Raw genomic sequence first — 20,136 nt, 5'->3', positions numbered from 1 at the left:
CCAGGAGGAACAGGGTCAAGGCTGATTTGCATATAGATGGGTCTGAACTGGGGTGAAGAGTGAGCTAAAGAACGATAATGGTTTCATCTCAGTTCTATGACTGGAGGTGAGTGTATGAAAAGTTTCACCGCTACATCCATTATCTCCTTATTTTGCCTTAAGTTGGCAGGGTATGTCCAGATGTGGGTTCCTTGCTTACTTGGTCACTAGATTCAAGCTAGCCTGGCTTATGAGGGGTGTTACTCCGAAACTGGCCCCATGATGCTTGTTTCCTGTCCAGGGGAGTCCTGGCTTGCCAGTACGGGCTGGACTGTTCCCATGAGGAACAGTGTCAAGATTTATTTGCATATTGCTGGGTCTGAACCGGGTGGCAAAGTGAGCTAAAGAACAATGATGAATTCAACACAGATTTGTGACTGGGGTGAGTGTCTGAAAAGTTTCACCACTCGGCCCATCATCTCCTTGTGATTGGAATGTATGATCTACCATCAGTGTCACCTGAACGTCATGCTAAAGAACTTTAACTTTTACATGAGGATTATTAGGAGAGAGTTGATTCACTTGTAGATTCTGCCTGCTGTGTTTGGGAGGATGCTAAGCAACCTCACCAGGAACGGGTGTCTTATGATATGTTGATAAGATGAAGCCAGAGCCTCACAAGGAATACCTTTTTTCAGGAGCTCAGATGCAAGACTTAGTGCACCTCTTTGGGGAGAAACTGGAATTCTATTAGTTACATAATGCTGGTGACCTAGAAGAGTTCTTTGGAATCTACGGTCCTGCCATGCCAGATGTGGAAAGATATTGATTATTCTGTCTTGCCTCATTATCAGGCTTGCAAATATCTTGTGAAGAGAATTTGTCCCACAAGTTCAATTCCCTAATTGCCAGCATGTCTTCAACTGTAGCAGCTAATGACTGACCCAGCGGACAAATAGACAGACGGCCCCAGAAACAGGCTTAGACGTCCTACAATTTTTCATTGCAGACTGATACAGATGTGATTTATGTCTGACAGGCACTTTGTAAACACTTCCAATCACTCTGTGGAGTTCCAGGGAGATGTTGGGGATCATGGATATTCTGCTTGACAAGCATCAAGGGTCTTTGTGCAGATGTTTCAACTACTGAGGCTTTCACCTTTTGCCACAGGCTTATTTGTATGTTTCCTTGGACATTTGATGTCTCCCTGAAGTCTTTCTGTATTACCGCCCCATTCATGGGTGCTAGTTTGTTTGAACACCGGCTATATGATTTACTGAAGCTGTCAATGTAATTCAAGAACCTACTTCAGCCTTTCAAGAGACAGATGGCATGCTTCTTTTCCTTCTTGGCCCAACAGCAGATACACCGGAATCAACAACAGCAACAGCTGGAACTTGACAGGATTTAGAAAAGGGGGTGATGATGAACAGAGTGTCTGAGTTAAACAGACCACTCTTACCCAGTCCAAAGATCAGGGCTTGATCCATCACCGTTATTTATCTCACTGCCCCATCCCAGCTCAGAACCTGGCTATATGCAAATCAGTCTGTCCCTGGCCCAGTGCATCATGGGAACAGGGCAGACTAAACTACCAAGCCAATTCTTCACCAGAAAGGAGACAAGCTACCGGGGACCGGTTTCTGGCATTTCAGCCTTCTTCGGCCCGGCTTGCTTGAATCCTGATGGAGCAGTGAGAAAGGGACTCATGTCTGAGTATACCCTGCCACACCTATAGTGGCCAAAAACGATTTAGAAAAGGGGGTGGTGATGAACAGAGTGTCTGAGTTAAACAGACCACTCTTACCCAGTCCAAAGATCAGGGCTTGATCCATCACCGTTATTTATCTCACTGCCCCATCCCAGCTCAGAACCTGGCTATATGCAAATCAGTCTGTCCCTGGCCCAGTGCATCATGGGAACAGGGCAGACTAAACTACCAAGCCAATTCTTCACCAGAAAGGAGACAAGCTACCGGGGACCGGTTTCTGGCATTTCAGCCTTCTTCGGCCCGGCTTGCTTGAATCCTGATGGAGCAGTGAGAAAGGGACTCATGTCTGAGTATACCCTGCCACACCTATAGTGGCCAAAAAGGATTTAGAAAAGGGGGTGGTGATGAACAGAGTGTCTGAGTTAAACAGACCACTCTTACCCAGTCCAAAGATCAGGGCTTGATCCATCACCGTTATTTATCTCACTGCCCCATCCCAGCTCAGAACCTGGCTATATGCAAATCAGTCTGTCCCTGGCCCAGTGCATCATGGGAACAGGGCAGACTAAACTACCAAGCCAATTCTTCACCAGAAGGGACTTGACAGGAGGCATGTTTGTTGATGGGCTCAGTTGGTGCATGGTTTTGTCACAGGATATTTGCAAGTTAGGAAATAAGGGAAGAAAAAGTAATCGAAGTATTTCCATTCACAACTCAAAAAAACTCAAACTACCTTGTTATTCAGCATACCATCTGGCTCTGCAAGACTGTAGGTGCCAAACAATGCATCAAGATCACCAACATTTCCTGGCAAAGAGAATTCGAGTTCCTCCCTTAGGATGCTCCTAAGCACAGGAGACAGAAACTACAGTCCAGGCAACTATCTCCAGAAAATCCTCATGGAAAAGTGAAAGTTCATTGGCAGGATGTTCAGGTTCAGCCGAGGGAGATTATACGTGCTACCAATTATCAATACACTTCCAGACCTCCATCCTGCTAGAACCCATCAGCAACATTTAGCATGTGAAGTAGAGAAAATGTAATTTAAACTACACATCTATAACAGCTGTGCTGTCTTGAATGAGATTCTCTGGCAAAGTATGTCACTCGGTCTCCTCCTACCTTTCCAACCAACACCAGCGTGTTCACTTGTAAACAGCCAAGTCACAAAAGATTCCTATCACCTGTTGAATCTCCCGGGTTACATACTGTATCCTGTCATCTTTAACATTTCCATGGAGTGACTTGGTGCTATGCTCACAGATAACAGCATCAAGATTTAACAATATGCAGATGATACATAACTCTGCTTAATAGTCTCCTCTGCTTCAGACATCCAATTCCTCAAACACTGCTTGCATATCTTACAGACCTGGATTTACAGTGCCTATCTCAAGCTCAGGCTAACCAATCCAGACTTCCAGTTATTTCCGAAGAGCACAAACAATTAAGTATGGGCAGAAAATTCGTTCCGCTCGCGAATTTGAGGATTTTCCGTGATTTCGCGATCCGCTAATAGTGCAAAATCGCGGCAAAATCCACAAACCGCGAGCGGGACGAATTTTGCTCAGGAAGCACTTACAGGGTTACAGCAGGTGTCCAAGTTGAAGCTAATTTCTTTGTAACCATTTACAAAATGGTTACAAAGAAATTAACTTCAACTTGGGCACCTGCTGTAACCCTGTAAGTGCTTCCTAAGCGGTGCCTCATTGCCTACTTGCAACTATTCTCTGACCCTGCTCTGACCCTCGAAGCAGGGTCAGAGAATAGTTACAATTAGGCAATGAGGCTCCTGTCACAAAAAGTAAACCTCAGCAGGAAGCACTTGCAGATATAAATCAGGTGCCCGAGTTCAAGCTCAAATTCAGTAACGCATTATAATCAGCCCAAGAATCTAGTGAGCACGGTCGATGCTAGGCAGGTGTGCTTTTTCCCAGATAGCTGTAATCCGTGATGGAGGTCTAGGCATCCACGAGTTTCTCGAGCGCAATCCCCCTGTACTTCTAGTGACCAGAAGGCTGCTTTCTCCTCATCTGCTGCGCTGATCGGCCTCTGACCTTTATAAACAAGAGGCATGTGAACTTGCACAGAAGCCCGGCCCCACACACACTAGGCTATGCAACCTCTTCCCGCCCTTTCCCCCACTGTGATGGACAGCTCACTCGAGGGACCTCGGCGCCTATGGGTGGAGTGGCAAAGTTACAGACACACGGGCTCACTGGAGACAACTCTTCTGGGCCTTTACACAGCTGTAGTGCAGGAAAAGCATGATACATTTACCCAACGAGGTAGCACTTACTGATTAGCCAGTAGAAAGTACTCCAGTTGAGTATAGTGTGCAATTGTAACAAAATCCGCGATTTCGCTGGGAAATCAGCGAATTCAATGATTTTTTTGCGAATTTGCGTGAATTTGCGAACCGCGAATTCACAAAATTCGCCCATACTTACAAACAAGATATAGTACAAACCTGGCTCAATGACATGAGCCTCGACAACTTTAAACCCCAACTTTCACTGAAAGCAAAGTTACTTGGTGTCACCCTGGACAATAACCTCACCCTCAAGGAACACATTGCCAAAAACAGAAAAACAAGACCATCTGGTACCGGCTTGCTCTTCTAAATAAGATCAAACTCTTCCAGAAAATAACTGCTGTTCAAGCCCTCATACTCTTGCATCTCAAAATTTTGATCTTTAGAAAGAGCACATTACTGTGGGATTCCACCTCATGGCTAACAGAGCAAAGACTGACACTCACCTCCAGCAACCTATGCCAAGAACCTTGGGATCATCATCAACAGCAAACTCAACATTACTACCCAAGGCAATGATATCACTACATAATGCTTTCATACCCTGAGGATGCTGAGGAAGATTTTTAAATAGATCAGGCAGAGAACACATTTTTAAATAGATCAGGCAGAGAACAAATTTCTGAAGGATCTTCTGGCCATTCCCTTGAGTACCCCAACAGTCCCGGTGCTTTTGGATGCGGGATGCAAACCGATCAAGGACCAGGCTCGCCTCCGGCCCCTCCTTTTATGGGCACGCCTATGGAGGGTCCCTGAACTGAAAACCTATGTGGATGGGCTGTCAGAGGTAATGGGAATGGGCGGTTGGCATAAGATCAAGTGGCTAAGGGACATCAAAAACCTCTTGGGGGAACTGGGTTTGGGGTCTTGTTGGACTACAAAATCTGCCCCACCGAAGGCAACCCTAAAAAAACTATACTGGGAGTGGGTCTCGGCCCAGCTTATCGGCAATCCACGTCACTGCAATTCTACTGCTGCTTATTTGAAAATCAAAGACGTGGTTGCCTTTGAGCCCTATCTGGATTTGATTACATTACCAGTAGACTGGGCACTCTACATCAAATTCAGAGTGGGTACCTTACCCTTAGGAGACCTACTCTCAAGATGGAACATGCCTGCACAGGTATCACCCCATTGTGCCCTATGTTCCATCAGGCCCAAAACTGTGGCACACCTCCTTTTTGAGTGCCCCGATTATTCCCGCCCAAGAAGACGCTGGCTCAAACCTCTCTGTAGACAATTGGGAACTCGCCAGCATATGGTGGCGCTACGCATTTTATTAACTGACACTTCCTCTCCCATAGTCTGTGGTGTCTCCAAATTTTTTAAATGGGCATGGTTGATTCGCTTAAAAAGACTTTCCATTTCAATTTAATTCCTTTTTAATTAATCTATTCTATGTACAAATGTACTTCCTTTTTTACCTGTTTTTTAACTTCAAATATTCTTTTATATTTATGATGTGCTGTTTTATATACTCATGTAATGCTTTTATGATATCTGCATATCGAAATGAAGCTATCAACCCAACCCAGCCAATAGATCCCAATCAGAACCGGGAAAACTGTCACACAAACCCTGGTTGCAAGTAAGCTGGACAATGGCAACACCCTCTATGCCAGGAACAACAAAAAACTCACAAGAAGGCTGCAGACCATTCAGAACTCTGTGGCCAGAATTACTCTCACCTCCCATGCTGCACGTACATCACACCATACCCAAATTAGCTTCACTGGCTACCCATTCACAAGCAAGTACAATTGAAACTAATCACCCGAACTTTCAAGGCACTATCTGGAAATGGCCCAGCATACCTCAACAACCACATGTGCTTTCCCAAGACTTCCAGACACTTCCGCTTGTCCAGACTCCTACTTACACAAATCCCACTCATAGGGGAAAGCTGGATCTGGCAGAAGGACCTTCTCTGACATTACCCCCAAAGCATGAAGCGACCAACTGCAAAACATAGGAGCCTCCTCCTCACTTTTTAAATTTCAGAAGAAGTTGAAAACCTGGCTTTTTGAGTAGTTCAACTAGGCCCTAGGTGTGCCAGGACTCACACCTGCTCAGTGCCAAGAAACCTCCTTGGTGATGTCAAGAGGTGTTTTCCTCTTTCTATGTGGCTGCAGATTGAAGCAGAGATAGGAAGAGGAAAAGAAGAGGAGACATATGTATATTCCTCCTCATTATACCTTGCTAACACCACCCCAGGGGTTGTGTTACAATCTGATTTATTTCCAGGTTAACAATTCCTCACACATCTGTGAATGCTTCATATTTCATGGATGTTGAGTGGGAACACCCACAGCAACACCCATGGAACACAAAGGACAAATATTTACAAAGCCATGTAAAGACATGCAAAGTGACTTTGCGTGGCCTCATAGATATGCTGCGACACATTTAGCCAACGGAGTGTCACAAAATTGACGCTCAGGCGGCACAAAAGTGCTGATAGGGGCCTCTTAAATGAGTATTTACAGTAGCATGCTCCAGAAAACCACGTTGTTGGAAAACTAACATGCTGCACAATTGCCCTTTCCTATTAGATATAACTACACACGTTTTCAAGTAAATGATAACAATTATGAATAGACAACATAATGTGTCTGAGGTAGAAGAGCAGGTGGATCCGAGATAAAATAAATCAGTTCTCCTTCTGTACTACCGCAGAACATAATGTGTTATACTACAGACATTTGTTCCACAAAGAACGTACTGCATGGAGTTTTATTTTCAGTGCAATCTGTAAAACGTGTTTCCACTATAAGTACATGAAAGACAGTCAATAAATCAACAAGAAAACAAACTCTGATGACTTATTGGATCAACCCAAGCAAGCTAGTAGTGCCCGGTATTTCTAAAAAGGTTCTGATATAGTGCACTATCCATCTATATTGCAGTATACCGTGGAATACAATATTTTGGCTTGAACAACATAAAATGTCACTTAGTCTCAAACAAACCATATGGGACCGGGGTTTTGGAGCATCGCTCATCAAACACTAAAAGCGTTCCATAACGTTTTAAAAAAAACAATACTTTTATTTAACAAGACATTCCTTTGTCTGCGCTAATGTTCAGGAGACTGAAGTAAAATGGGCTTTCAGGGAAATATTTCATTCTACTGTATAACTTGAAGCAAAAAACATAAAATATAGCGCTGCACAGCCATTTAAAAGTAACAATATAGCGATCCGAAGAATGGTATTACTAGTTCTCAGTCCTCCTTGATTTTAAAATCGTGGTTGAAAAACAGTTTAGAATATCTGCGCAACGTATTTTTTTTTATTCCTTTGAGAGTAAATCTTAAAGGAACATTTTATTATCCAAGCAAAAGCTTAAGAAAGGGAATTTCTAGATGACCGTGTTCACATTTAATTTGGCAGGAAAATAGTCGAATAGAGCATTTAATTTCTGACAGCAAAACGTGTGCTTGGCATAATTTTATTTAACAGCATGTTAGTTTTTTTTAAATTGTTGCTATTAGAGTATATTAAGAGAATTGTTTTTCCACACAAATAATACATTTGAATTGAACTCACAGAGCCACACAGCATCATAGTGTATGGACCTGGCGATACTTCTTAAACTCCCATGCACGAACAAAATTCAGATAAATATATATCATAGTACAATGGATTATTTGAACGCTTGAAATGTATGTACAAAAAACGAAATTAAAAATTCCAGGTGAGCACCGAGTTTTAGAGAATTTAATAGCATCTTACTGAACCCAGTTTTATTGAAGGCAAGTGCATCAGAAAATTGGCTGTGCTCAAATCCCTCTGCCACTCTTTATGGGATGATTGTAGGCAAATGTTCGATCCTAGTTGCACTACCCTAGATGTGCCCCCATGTACTCTGGATTATAAGGTTCACCAACAGAAAGCCTTTGGTGTGAGACCAACACATCTAAAAAGTAAAGTCCCCCCATGTCCACATCTCAATCCACACCATGAACAATTACCCAAACTGTTAATAGTAATAAATTGCAGTGTTAAGAAATACAAATTCATAAAAGAGTGATAATACTCCACCAAACCACTCATTCGACCTAAAGGGTGAGGCAAAGGACAAGACATCATTCTATCTCTAGCAAGACTAGAAAAAGACATTCAGCCATTGACTACATTACAGGGGCTGAAATGTTGCTTAAAGTGCGTTTTGTAAGCAGCACTAGCATTCTGCCAATATCAAAGAACTGAGAATGAGTGGAACTGGTCCTCCTCCAAACTTTTTGCCTTACTCATTGCTACTTTTTTGTTGGCCTTGCTAACCAGTACTAAAGTGCGTGTGGTCACTCCTTAAACCATGGTACCATTGGCTTATCCCAAATTGGCATTTTTAATTTACTTATGAGTCCCTAGTATATTGGTACTATGTATACCCAGAGCTTGTAAATTAACTGCTACTAGTGGGCATGCAACACTTGGTGTGCCACCCAATGAAGTAGGCTTGTAAACCTATCTCAGGCATGCCATCCTAGCCTGCATGGGCAGTTTTAAAGTACGATTTCGACTGGAATAAACAAACCTTTTGCCAGGCTAAAACCTGACTTTTTAATAAATATAATTCACACTTAGGGTGGGCCCTAAACTGTCCACAGGCTGAAATATATTTTAAAAGCAAGACATGTAATTTTAAGTTGTATATGTCCTGCTAGTGAAAAACTCTTAAATAAGTTTTTCACTACTAAAGGCCTAACTCTCCCATATGATTGCATTGGAGTTACCTCATTACATGTCATGAGCTGTAATTTCCAAATGGAAACATGTAAACAGTTCATGTTTGGAGTCTTGGGAATCTTAATTTAAAAAAAAAACGTATTTTATGGTGAAGTTGGATTTTGGTTGAAAATTTGAAAATGCCACTTTTAGAAAGTTGAGTATCAAATGGGGGGTTACGTCCTTATGGGTGGCCAGGTGGGCCGTGCTATAAGTTTAAAGAAATAAAGGTACCTAGCTGCCATTTTTAACAGTGGGAGCCCGCCACAGAGCAGGAACTACATCCCAAATGCTGTACGTGTCTGTGGCTGCACCGATCAGCTCTTGTAATCAGGAATAAACGCGACACCAAATGCAAGTTTTCTAAACAACCCCGAAACTTGAATGAAGGCAATTCACGCTTCACCAAGTCCATAGTGGAATAAGGAGGCTCACTCACTTTCCTTTTTCTACTTAAACGGACTCACAGTCCTGCAAAAAAAACAACACTATTTCTAAATGGTACATTGAAGAAAATTCACTAAGCAGTTAGGAAGACTGCTTCTCAAATTTCATATTACACCATGCTGGTGGCCTGACGAAAATCCCTCAAGTGCAACAGGGATTGGAAACGCTTCGGCATTTCCTCTCATCCATGAGGGTGTTTAATTTAATTGACTACAGATTCTGGAGACGGATTTCACATAGTGATTGATCCCCACAGACATTCATTTCTTCCCCATGGAGAGCATCTCTCCAGAAGAAGCTAACTGAAGGGCTTTATGGGAGTGCTCATTGTTTGATTTAGTGCCTTAAAAATAGACTGGTGTAATTTTCCGCGTATGATTGTAATGCATTGAAATTCATGTTTCACCATTTTCCTTCTTTTTTCACAAGTGTCTGTTCAATGTATATTTGCACTTTTACTTTGTACTCAATAATGTATCTTTGAATGTCTCAAACATAATTTAAATGTTTTAAAATTTGTTTTCTGAATATGTCAATCATGGCGAAATGATTAAGCCAGGTCCAAAGACTACATGTATTTGCCCTTAGTCTGCTGAAATAAATAGAAGTATGATAAAAATGGCAGCCAGGTACCTTTGTTTCTTTAAACGTTTAGAAAGTTGGCATTTCCCCGCCTTAACAATTTAGTGCTTGCAGCCTGTCTCTGGGTCACATCACTTGGCTTAGTTGGCAGTTGGTCTATGTGCATCCCTCCGAGACAGCCAACAGGATAGACGCGACTGGATCGCAGAGACTGCGCTACGCATCCCGCTCTGGGATGTCTCAAATACCTAATGAATGATGTTACAACTCTAGACTGTACATTCAGGAGCTGTCATAGCTTACCTTGAAAAAGCCTTTGGTCCGCTGGCCATTTGGGCGAACCACGTGTCAGCTGTTTTTGTGTTCACTTGCATTTCAATAAAGATGAAAATACTATCTGAATACAGAATTCTACTTCATGTATCCACAATGCCAATCCAGAATTTGGGATTTCATTACCCTAGGATATTATACACTTACCTTGGGCACATATCTATCACATTATCTCAAACCAGATGGTCCCTTGGTGAAATCACCTGATAGGTTCATGCCATACCAATGATTGGGTCCTGTCTAATTTTGTGTAAACCCTAGTAGCACCCACTACCTAAAGGCACTTTCCAAACAGAATAAAGAGCTTAGGTGGGCCTGGATGAGCAATTACTTGAAGCATGGGAGGTCAGAATTAAGCACAGCCCCACTCACACCTGAATAGGCTGTGTCATGCCTTCACACAAAGGATTGCCTGCTCTCTGTAGTCAGTCTAGAGCCTGGTCAGGGTAGGCAGGAAATTAGTGCAGTTCAAGGGGAAAACTCTAACATCTTCTTCCACTTCAAAGATGACACCAGGTATGAATATTTAACCTCAGACTCCAACTCTTCATTACACTTTTGGATGTGTGCCAAGAAAAGGGATAGCTGTGCTGCTGAAAGGTATGCCATTCTGCTGGGTTGCTGCCTTTAACGACTGATACTTGCTGTGTTGGCCTGCTGCCCTCCTGCCTGAGTGAAAATGACTGGGCCTGTTACCTGAACTCAGTGCCACATCTGTGACTCCAAGGGCTAGTCTATTATCCCCAGCACCTGGACTCTGAAACTCTGAGTCCTATCCTGCCAAGTGGTGCCACCCCAGTCCTTGACCCTTGGAAATTGCCCCAAAGGTGCTCAGACAGCCCCACCTGTGATTCAGCAGAATTGATGCTTCACCTCTGCTGTGCAGTGCAAACCCAAGCAAGAACCAGCGCATCGCCTCAGCTGTGATGATTCTTCCAGTGCAAGAACACTGCATTGACCGCACACCCCACAGCCTCATCAGACCCTCCGCTGCACGATGCATCCCCAACCCAGGCCCTCGTATTGCAAACCTCTTGAGGACGGCAGCCTCGATGATTACACAAGACTTCCTATTAGCAGAGCTATACTGGCTTGGGCAGTAGCAACTCCTAAATCATCAGTACATCTGCCATCTGCACAGTATAGCTGGGTCACAGTGACGATTGACAACCCCTAGATTACTTCCACTCATGTTCCTGCGAAGAGGAAACGTTAGACAGCACATGCACACCCACATGGAAAGTACTTCTGTGCTATGGGACCATTTACTTTATGCTCGGAGAAAACAGAATCCTCATTTGGGAGTTTGATTTATCTAAGCAAACAGAATTGGCTAAGTGGGCATTTTAAAAATGGTGGCCACATGCCAAAGTCGCATACAGCAGCTTCCTTTACAATAGAGAGTTTCTCACCAGGCTAGTGGGGATTTCTAAATGAGGCAGGTGGCACTCTACTGGGGAAGCAGAGGACAGCCCTCAAAATACCCGAAGAAATACCAGGCTACCCGTCAATGGTGTTTAAGGCCCTTACAGTTCTCATTAGTCCACCGCATCCTTTGTTATTATTCCAAAATACGCCTGACCTGAACAACAACTATGTTTGAAATTGAATTTTAGATAATCAGCATTATTGTGATTAAAGGATGAGTATACAGCAGGTGGGAGTCTATCTGAGTGAAGGCCACACCAGACACTATTAAAAACTGCACTCATAAATATATCCATAACATATTAACAGTTGGCATTTGTCTTTACTAATAAACCAAGTAGAGATGCATAATTTGAATTACGCAGCATGCAGGATGTATTCTGTAAGTGGCATGCTATTCCTGAAGACCAGTCTTAACCATGGAAGTTGTGCCTTTAGAAAGATTATGATTGTTGTATAACTAATGCTGTGCAAGCCTATGTGTCTGCTATGATGGGCTCTTGCAATGGAAGCAAGCTTCTCGCTTCTTAGAACCAACGTGGGTTGTGAGTATCTATATATTAGTTATTGGGACCACATTAGAAGCCTCCAAACTTTGAGCTACACAATGAAGTATTTTATGAGTAAAGGCCGTTTTAGTTTAAGTATAACACGTCCTCTGAAGAAGCTACAGAGTCCATTCTGTACTGGTTCTGACATTTGATAGAAAAAAAAATAAACATGGATGCTGAATCATTCAGAAGCATTTACAAAATACCACAGCGCCATTTTCTGCTGGTGACAGAATTTCTACTGAACAAAAATGAGGTTGCATAGATATATTGACTTTCTGAAAAGCCTGCATTACATTTCTGGAGAGTTAGAAATGCCTTGGAAAATGAATGGCCTGTCTTCCTCTCCACAGCTGGGACTCACTTGTGTAAGGGAGGAATCAGACTTCTGTCTCTATTGAAAACCCAAGGCTATAGAAATAAAAAGCATATTTTAAAACGTGCCGAAAGACAAAATATAAATCTTGAAGAAAACAACTAACAAGGTTGAAAAATGTCAGCGGTTTCTGGGTGTCATGCTTTATGTCTGGCTACAGACAGCTTTAGCTGTCTGACACGGTTTATGCGCTCAACACCCAATATACACACACAGAGAAAATGTCCTCAGCCATTACTTGTTTTATTTGTCAGGGCTTCTCAATAAGTGGAGAGGGCATGTTTCAGTGTTCGAGCCCTGGCTTGCTGTGCATAAAAGCCTTAGTTAAATCTCACCAACGAGGCAGAAACGCATCTGGAGGTGTCTGTAGTCATTAGCAAAGTGGGTGTAAGCTAGCAGCTCTACCCAGACAGCTCCTTTTGGACTGGAGTGCCATGGTGAAGAGGTCACTCCCCTTCAGACATGCCATAGAATAACTGATAAGGAACCCAAGGGGCCTTATTTATGAAGGCCTTGCGCCGCCGGTGCGCCCCTTTTAAAATGGGAAAAAGTGACGCACCGGCGGCGCAAGGCCTTCATAAATAAGGCCCAAGGTATTTAGTAATAGACATCCCATCATCATCCATAATCCATTCTGTCAGTCTAGAATACACCTCCAAATTTCAACTTGTATGACACCCCTTCTACAGTTACCTACAATGTACCTGGACAGAGCAGGGGTAAATGTGTTGAACAACAAACGGTACATTTTGTTTTCTGAGACAATACATGAAATGAACACCATTCTATTTTTCAGGAAATCGAGTATGCCTTTCCTGTTAAGATCTATAGTGTCCTGGACTACTATTAGTGCTCGGGTGTGCCAGGTGGGTTTCTTTACCACCCTAGAGGAATCATGGTGTTAAGGATAATAGTTTTGAGGTATTCCAGACGTTTGGAAGCATTATCCCAACCACTTACACCATTCTTTAATCTATGTTGATTCTGCCTAAATGACGTATCTTCTTACAGCTGCACCTAAAGATTCAAGCTACGCTGAAGAGGCCCGGGAAGAGGCCCAGAGAGGCCGAAAATGCACAAAGAATTTAAAGGGTACTTACTGCAGGATATCACAAACCAGATTAAACTGAGCATTGCACCTGCTACTTCTACCTACCTTTCACTATTGTTCTTTGGTTTCATACCTGCTAAATTTCCAATTCTCCTGGGGATAGGCTTGCTGACTCCTGTGAATTCTCCACCTCTGGACTGATTGCTCGTCTACCTTTCTTTGACCTCTAAAGACTCGGGGGCATATTATCAAGGGGGTTTATCTCCTCTTTTTTGGCTTTAAAAGCCAAGAAAGCGGAGATAAAATGATCTCCCTATTACCTAGCTGTCGCTAACACCATTTAGCGACAGCTAGTAGGAGATAGCGACCATCTTGGGCCCCGCTTTGCATGTCAGTGAAATGTATCACTACTGACATGCAAAGTGGGCGTGCCAAGATGTTAGCGACTGGAAACAGTCCCTAACATCGCGATCTCCTATTACCAACTTTTGGAGATATTTGCGCTAAGCGTGAATATCTCCAAAAGCTAACACCTGCCCCTGAGCAGTTCTTAGCCATGTTATCCAATGGTAGGTGGATAACATGGCTAAGAGCATTAGCTCGGTAATGCATGAATATCGCTGACTTTTCAGCGATATTCATGCATTTCGGCCGATTTTTATCGCTTAGGAGATAAACCATAATAATAGCAAGGTTCCTAAGCGATAAAAATCGCCGCAGCTCGGTGATAAACATATTGCCGCTAAGCCAACATAGCGATAATTATCGCTAGTTGTTGGTAATATGCCCCTCGGTTTTTATGGGTTCCAACTTATCCTTGTTGGTGAGTCACCCTGATACTTCTCGAATAAAATATGGATCAAATAGGAGGCTCTGTGGGTTATTGGTTTTGTTTTTATTTTTACCTTTTTCCTCACACGAAAAGTCTTGTTTGTTGTTATGTCTGAAATGTGTACATATCCCCAGCCAAAAAGACCCGAAAACGTTCAATCGCCCACCCACTGTGTATATTTGTCTTCATGTGTATAGGTTTGTAATAGGTTCTTCAATTAGTTAAACTCATAAATTCACTGTGCTGTGCGTTTGCCTCTTGATTTGTTTGCCTGGTTTCAATGTGGGCTGCAGTGTGTGACGATAATATATCAAGTTGAGCAAACCTGGCTTATTAAAAACATATTAGCGTAGACAGTCTGTCTGTGTTTTTTTTTTGGCGGGATCCGAGAAAGCATTCCTAGTTTCCCTAGTTACAAAGCACAGCAATGCCACCTAGCAGCAGCTATCAGGAAGTTCAAAAAGTAGCCTCCTGTGAATACATGAGGGTCGATATAGGCGTTTGGCGGGTCTTGCTTATCTTTTTTTAAGTTTGTAATGATAAGTTCATTAAACCTCATCTTTCAGAGAAATGCATATTCATACAGTTATATACGAGTTCAGGGCCAAACATGCCTGTGCCAATAAAATTCACTTAGAAAGTCAAATAAATCTATTACAAAAACCAATCAAACAAAAACAACCGACTTGTGTGTTGTTTTTTTTTAAAGCAGAAATTCAACGTTTTTGAGATTTGTAAACAAAAAAAGGTATTCAACAGATAAATACACAGTCGTATGTTTCTGCTTTTCTATCCTGTGGTCCATCAGAAGAGGTGTGGCGCTGCGGCTAGGGCGACTGACTTCGGAATCTGGGGTTCGATCCCGGGCGCCGGTGGCAGGTTAGGCCAGCACCATGTGACTCTGCACAATAGCTTGCTCAATCTTTCCGACGGCCCCCAGCGCCTAGAGACCCTTTTGGGTGATTGTTCGCGCTTTACAAATGTGGATTAATATTATCAATAAAGTATTGAATATCGAACAGATATAGAAGTTAATAATTCCAGTTTAATAAGGTGGTGACAGTGGAATGAAATTATACCTCATTTTCACCACAGGATGGCGACAAATAGACTTGATTTATGTACAGAAATGTGTGCATGCCATACAGATTTACGTTGGTTTTGCTCCAATGAAACAATATTCCGAATGTAGCTGCCAATTACACACGCTAATGTTTTACTATGAAAAGATGCAGAATGTTAACTGGTGTGAAGTTATTTTAATGACGCCGAACATTTTAAATACAGAAATTAGAAGGAAAAAAAAGTCAATTGTAAACAATTTTCCCTTCTGCTGTAGTGTTATTAGTCTCACCAATTGCTATATCACAGGTAATGTGTGTATGTATTATTTGCAATCTTGCTGCTAATAAAGCTTACTAGACATAAAGAAAAAAGGTCAAATATTATAAAGATTAAGGAATACCAACTGTGTGGAGAATTTTTTTGTGTGCAATATCCTTGTAGTTGAAGCTAAAGGTACAGCTGGTGAGGGCGTTTAAGAGCCTACATTAGATTCGATTGTTGTTATTACATTCATGGTGGTTGAGCTAGAGAGGAGAGTACAGGCTTTACTACACGGTTTTAGACATCAATACGATATCGCTCTTTGAGGCAGAGGTGGCTTCGGCTACGCCAGCAAAACTACTCAATTACTCTCTTGCCTGCCTGAGTGAAAGGCAGTTTGGGAATTCTGGCAGACCATAAACCCAATTATGTGTAGACATTCCTATTACGACCAAAAACATGCTATGAAGTGGGCTTACAACAGCACATTATCAGAGAGCAGAGAGTGTCCTTTCAGAAATCACAAGCACTGCAGAGCAACCACCCTCATGTCCACCTCACTCTTGTGTAGCTGCAGGTTGGCACACATTCAATTGGCAATGCCAGTTTGTGGCATTAACTTGGGCCAGAGCTGTTTTTCACAAAGAGCAATGAAGCAAGGCGAGATCCCATGGACTGCTTGTGCCAAAGAGACACAATAGGGACAAACGGACTTGAAGGGTAGCAGACGTGCCAGCCAGACTTACGCCATGACAATTCTCAGATATATACATTGATATGGAAAGAGTACTGACCAGGGTGAAAAAAAATATGTCGATTGCATCTAAAGTCCCATATTTTTACATTTGTATGCATACAAATAAAATAATTGGGGCCCAATTAAATATGTTATTGGAAACAGGTAAACCAGAATGCTAACAATTGCACATTCAATTGGGCAAAATTCCAGTGCAAATATCAAATCACGATTTATTATCACAGTTTTGGATATAACCGTATGTGGCCAGGTTCTCTCAAATACCTTTGATAACTTCTACACACTGAAAGGTAACAGGACATAGACCATGTATGCAGATACGCGGAAATGAATATGTTATGTCTTACCATTGTTGGGGGTGGAAGACAACATGCTCCACTCCTGCTTCGACCCCCGTGGTTAATGCCCACCCTCAACGATGGTAATAAAAATGCTCCATTAAATTAGGTGCACCTGCATATACATCACGTGTGTGTGTGTGGTTGTGCATAGGTGACACATATATAAGAGAGAGGGGTGTGATAGCTGACAGATGAGGTATGCGTTTTAGCAAATGATAATCACGTGGCTGTTTCTAACGGATTGCATTCAAATATTGAGCAAAATGGTTCACAGAATGGCACATCTGAACACTTTCTGTAAAACAACACGAGCACAGATTTTGCATGTTTCACTTCAGCTGTTCAGCACGGTATTACCTAAATGCATATTATATGTGTCAAAATTATGTCTGCTCCTAGATGAACGAGTATAATCCCATTCAAATATTTCTTGCATACAGGGGTGGTGCGCTGCAAGTTTTTAACATTTACGTTCAACAGCCTTTCCAGCAAGAATAGTACAGCCTATTTATGATGCAATAATGTCAAACAACACATTCTATCATGAATGCTAAGACTACAAGGAGGCCCGTATGGCAGACAGGGTTATTGTAAACCTCTCCATGTACGGGCCATGCGCCTTTCGTCCTCCTGACTTGTCGATTCTGAGTGTTGGAATTAGAGTAGTTCATCAATGAAACATTCACAAAGAACTGAGTGTAAGTGCTTTTAAAGTGTTCACCTGATAAAAGTGACACACAACAGACAGCATGTGTTCGATTTGTGTTACCCAGGCTCCAGAAACGTTAGTGGTGGAGCTCAGAAGACCCCTGACTTTGAAATCACACCAGGGTGTGTTTGTGCTGTTTCGGTCCAAGTGACCAATTGGCACAATTCAGAGTTATTCTCCAACCCATCTATCTGGGCAGTGTAGTGCGTTCCATGGGTGGCGCGCTTTCTTTAACTGATTGATTGCCGTGGGCCCCTACGGTGACAGGTTGGTGCTGTTCATTGATTCTGAAACGGGGAAACAATTCGCCCACCCTTTTAGTCCCTGCACCGTGCTAAGTACACCACACGTACGCAGCAGGCGGCCGCCTCACCTGCAGCCTGACCGCTGGAAGCCTGCATCCGGGATATCGATCAACAGAGTCTGACAGGTCCGTGCAATCAAGCCAGCCTAGGATTGCTGTGCAGAGAGCGGTCGCCACACTGTCCGCCCGGTAATGTAACCACATTTGCATGCCAATCTAATAAAAAAAGACCACACACTGACAGCAGAGAGCGCCGCAGTGTCTGCAGAGCCTGTTGTTGTGTTCTAGGGGCAGGCTGTCCGCTTTACCGAGGCGCTTTTTATGTATTTTATTTTACATTGCGGTACGGTTAATAGAAACCGCAAGCTAACTCCGTGCCACACAAGGCAATACAAAAATGGTTGCGCTGCGGAGCTGTCGTGCCTACCTGTGAAGGGTCCAGGGCAGCCAGCAGCAGCAGGAGGCTGATAGCTCTGGGGGTCGCCTGCATACTGAAGCCGGTCTGGTACTACTACACTCCAGCGGATCCTCATTCACTCCATCCTCCTCCCTCGGCGCGGGGAGCTGGGAACTTCACTCTCTGCTGCCTCCGGGGCTACTGACAGGAAGGGCAGGTTGGGCACTGCAGCAGCAGCCCGTCCGAGCTGGCATCCTAGGGCTGGAGGAGCGGCTGGGCGCTGTCCCTGGTGCTGAACCGCGCCTGCCCGCTCACCTCGGCAAAAGTTTTCACCCAGAACCGAAGCGGAGAGAAGAGAGACCTGGGAGGAAGGCTGTGGTGGGAGACGAGCCGTCGATGGACAGCGGATGTGACATCACACGCCAGATGCGGGGGGCCAGGGGATGTGTTAAGCACACAAGGGCTGGCGGTGGGGTCTCCCCCTGCGAGACACTGGGAGCGCTAGACAGCGTGGGTGGGTGTGAGAGCGCGATTAACTCTTTATGAGGGGAATCCCAGTAAGGGCGGCAGACTGAAACGCCTCACAAACAGGGCGCCGCCAAAAAATATCCTTTCAACTTTCACAAAACGTGTCTTGTAAGCTAGAATAAATAAGTACTCCTGTCGCACGCATCTGTGAGTTAAGAGGTTGTGCTCTGTCCTGTGTACTTAGATGCTTATCGAAAACGTTGTTGACGCCAATTATTGAAACACTTGTTTGAAATCTTCCTTCAATAAGTGAATATTCGAACAGATCCAATGAGACGTGACGTCATTTGGCCACAGTCACATAATTTCGGAAAGCAGTGACGTCATGATTCGAATCTAGCTCAGCCGACTGCCATGTTTGCAAATGGACACCAAAATAAGCCCTTTGAAGCAACCAGATGCCTGCCGCGGCCCCCTCATGTCGTGTTCCTTTGGCGGCTTCTCTACCGGTGGGGCTACTAACACTGTTAGAACGGGAACAGGTAGGCGGACAGGCCGTTTCTTTACCCGTCTAGAGCGTGTGAGACGACGGAGGGTGTTTTCCCTTCCTGCCTGTACGCAGACTGTGGGAGGCGATGTGCCCACGCGTAATTGGTACTTGGCTTGCACTGGAGAGCCAGTGACAGATACTATTACTGGGGAGGAGCTGGTGCCACAAAGGATTTGCCTGATGACGGGAAAGGGGATGTGAAGGTGGGGAGAAGAGAAGTATCGAGCGTCGCGAGCTAGTAAGCACTACTACAGGAAGCACATGTGTGTGTGTGGGGGGGGGGGGGGTGGGGCTGGGGGGGAGGGGCACACAGTGAAATAGTTAAATCGAGCGTGCTTAATGCATCTGGAGGTGTGCGAGCGAGTGGAAGCTGTAATTAGCGAAAACACAGGAGCGAACATGCACAAAATAGATTCGTTTTTGTCAGTCACATCACCCAGGCAATTCCGTCTAGCCTTCCTACAGACCAGAACTTCCAGGTCTGTCAGTCGCCAAACATACTGGTATTGTACTCTAATAAATACTGTGCTCTTCTACTGTTCATGCCATCAATACATAAACCCCCAAATTCTAGGCAGGGCGATTGGAATCTGTTGCAAGGTGGAATATTAGGTGGTAAGTAGCCCTGGGCGGTAAATTCTGCTCCGCTTGCGGAATTTGAGGAATTTTGGCAATTCTGCGTTCCACGGAGAACGCAGAATTGCCGAAAATTCCGCAAACTGTGATGTAGTGGAATTTTTTCCTAATTTGCACTTTCAAAATGAGTGTTCAGCGTGCGGGAGCGATTTACCGGGATCCCTAATGAGTTTTCCTATCCGTTTGCGTCTAGCCGCGCAATACTGCGAGAGTGTGCAATCGCAAACACGTAATTTGGATGCGCCACTGGACATCTGCGTTCATGAACAGGAAACACGCATCGCGAGCGGGCAGGAAAAGTGAAACAAGAT

General features: G+C 43.7%; 1 protein-coding gene across 1 annotated transcript in view; it reads right to left on the bottom strand.

Moving 5' to 3' along the window:
• The window catches only part of OLFM3 (olfactomedin 3), a 675,349-nt gene extending 656,704 nt beyond the window's left edge, over positions 1-18,645 (bottom strand). The window contains exon 1 of the mRNA XM_086954320.1: positions 18,202-18,645. Coding sequence (XP_086810446.1) covers positions 18,202-18,264 — 63 coding nt within the window. The 5' untranslated portion in view covers positions 18,265-18,645. The remainder of the gene's footprint in view (positions 1-18,201) is intronic.
• Between the last annotated feature and the right edge of the window lie 1,491 nt (positions 18,646-20,136).

The sequence above is a fragment of the Lissotriton vulgaris genome, chromosome 1_1 (assembly GCF_964263255.1).
Source record: "Lissotriton vulgaris chromosome 1_1, aLisVul1.2, whole genome shotgun sequence".
NCBI lineage: Eukaryota > Metazoa > Chordata > Amphibia > Caudata > Salamandridae > Lissotriton > Lissotriton vulgaris.
This window is presented reverse-complemented; position numbering and strand designations above follow the sequence as displayed.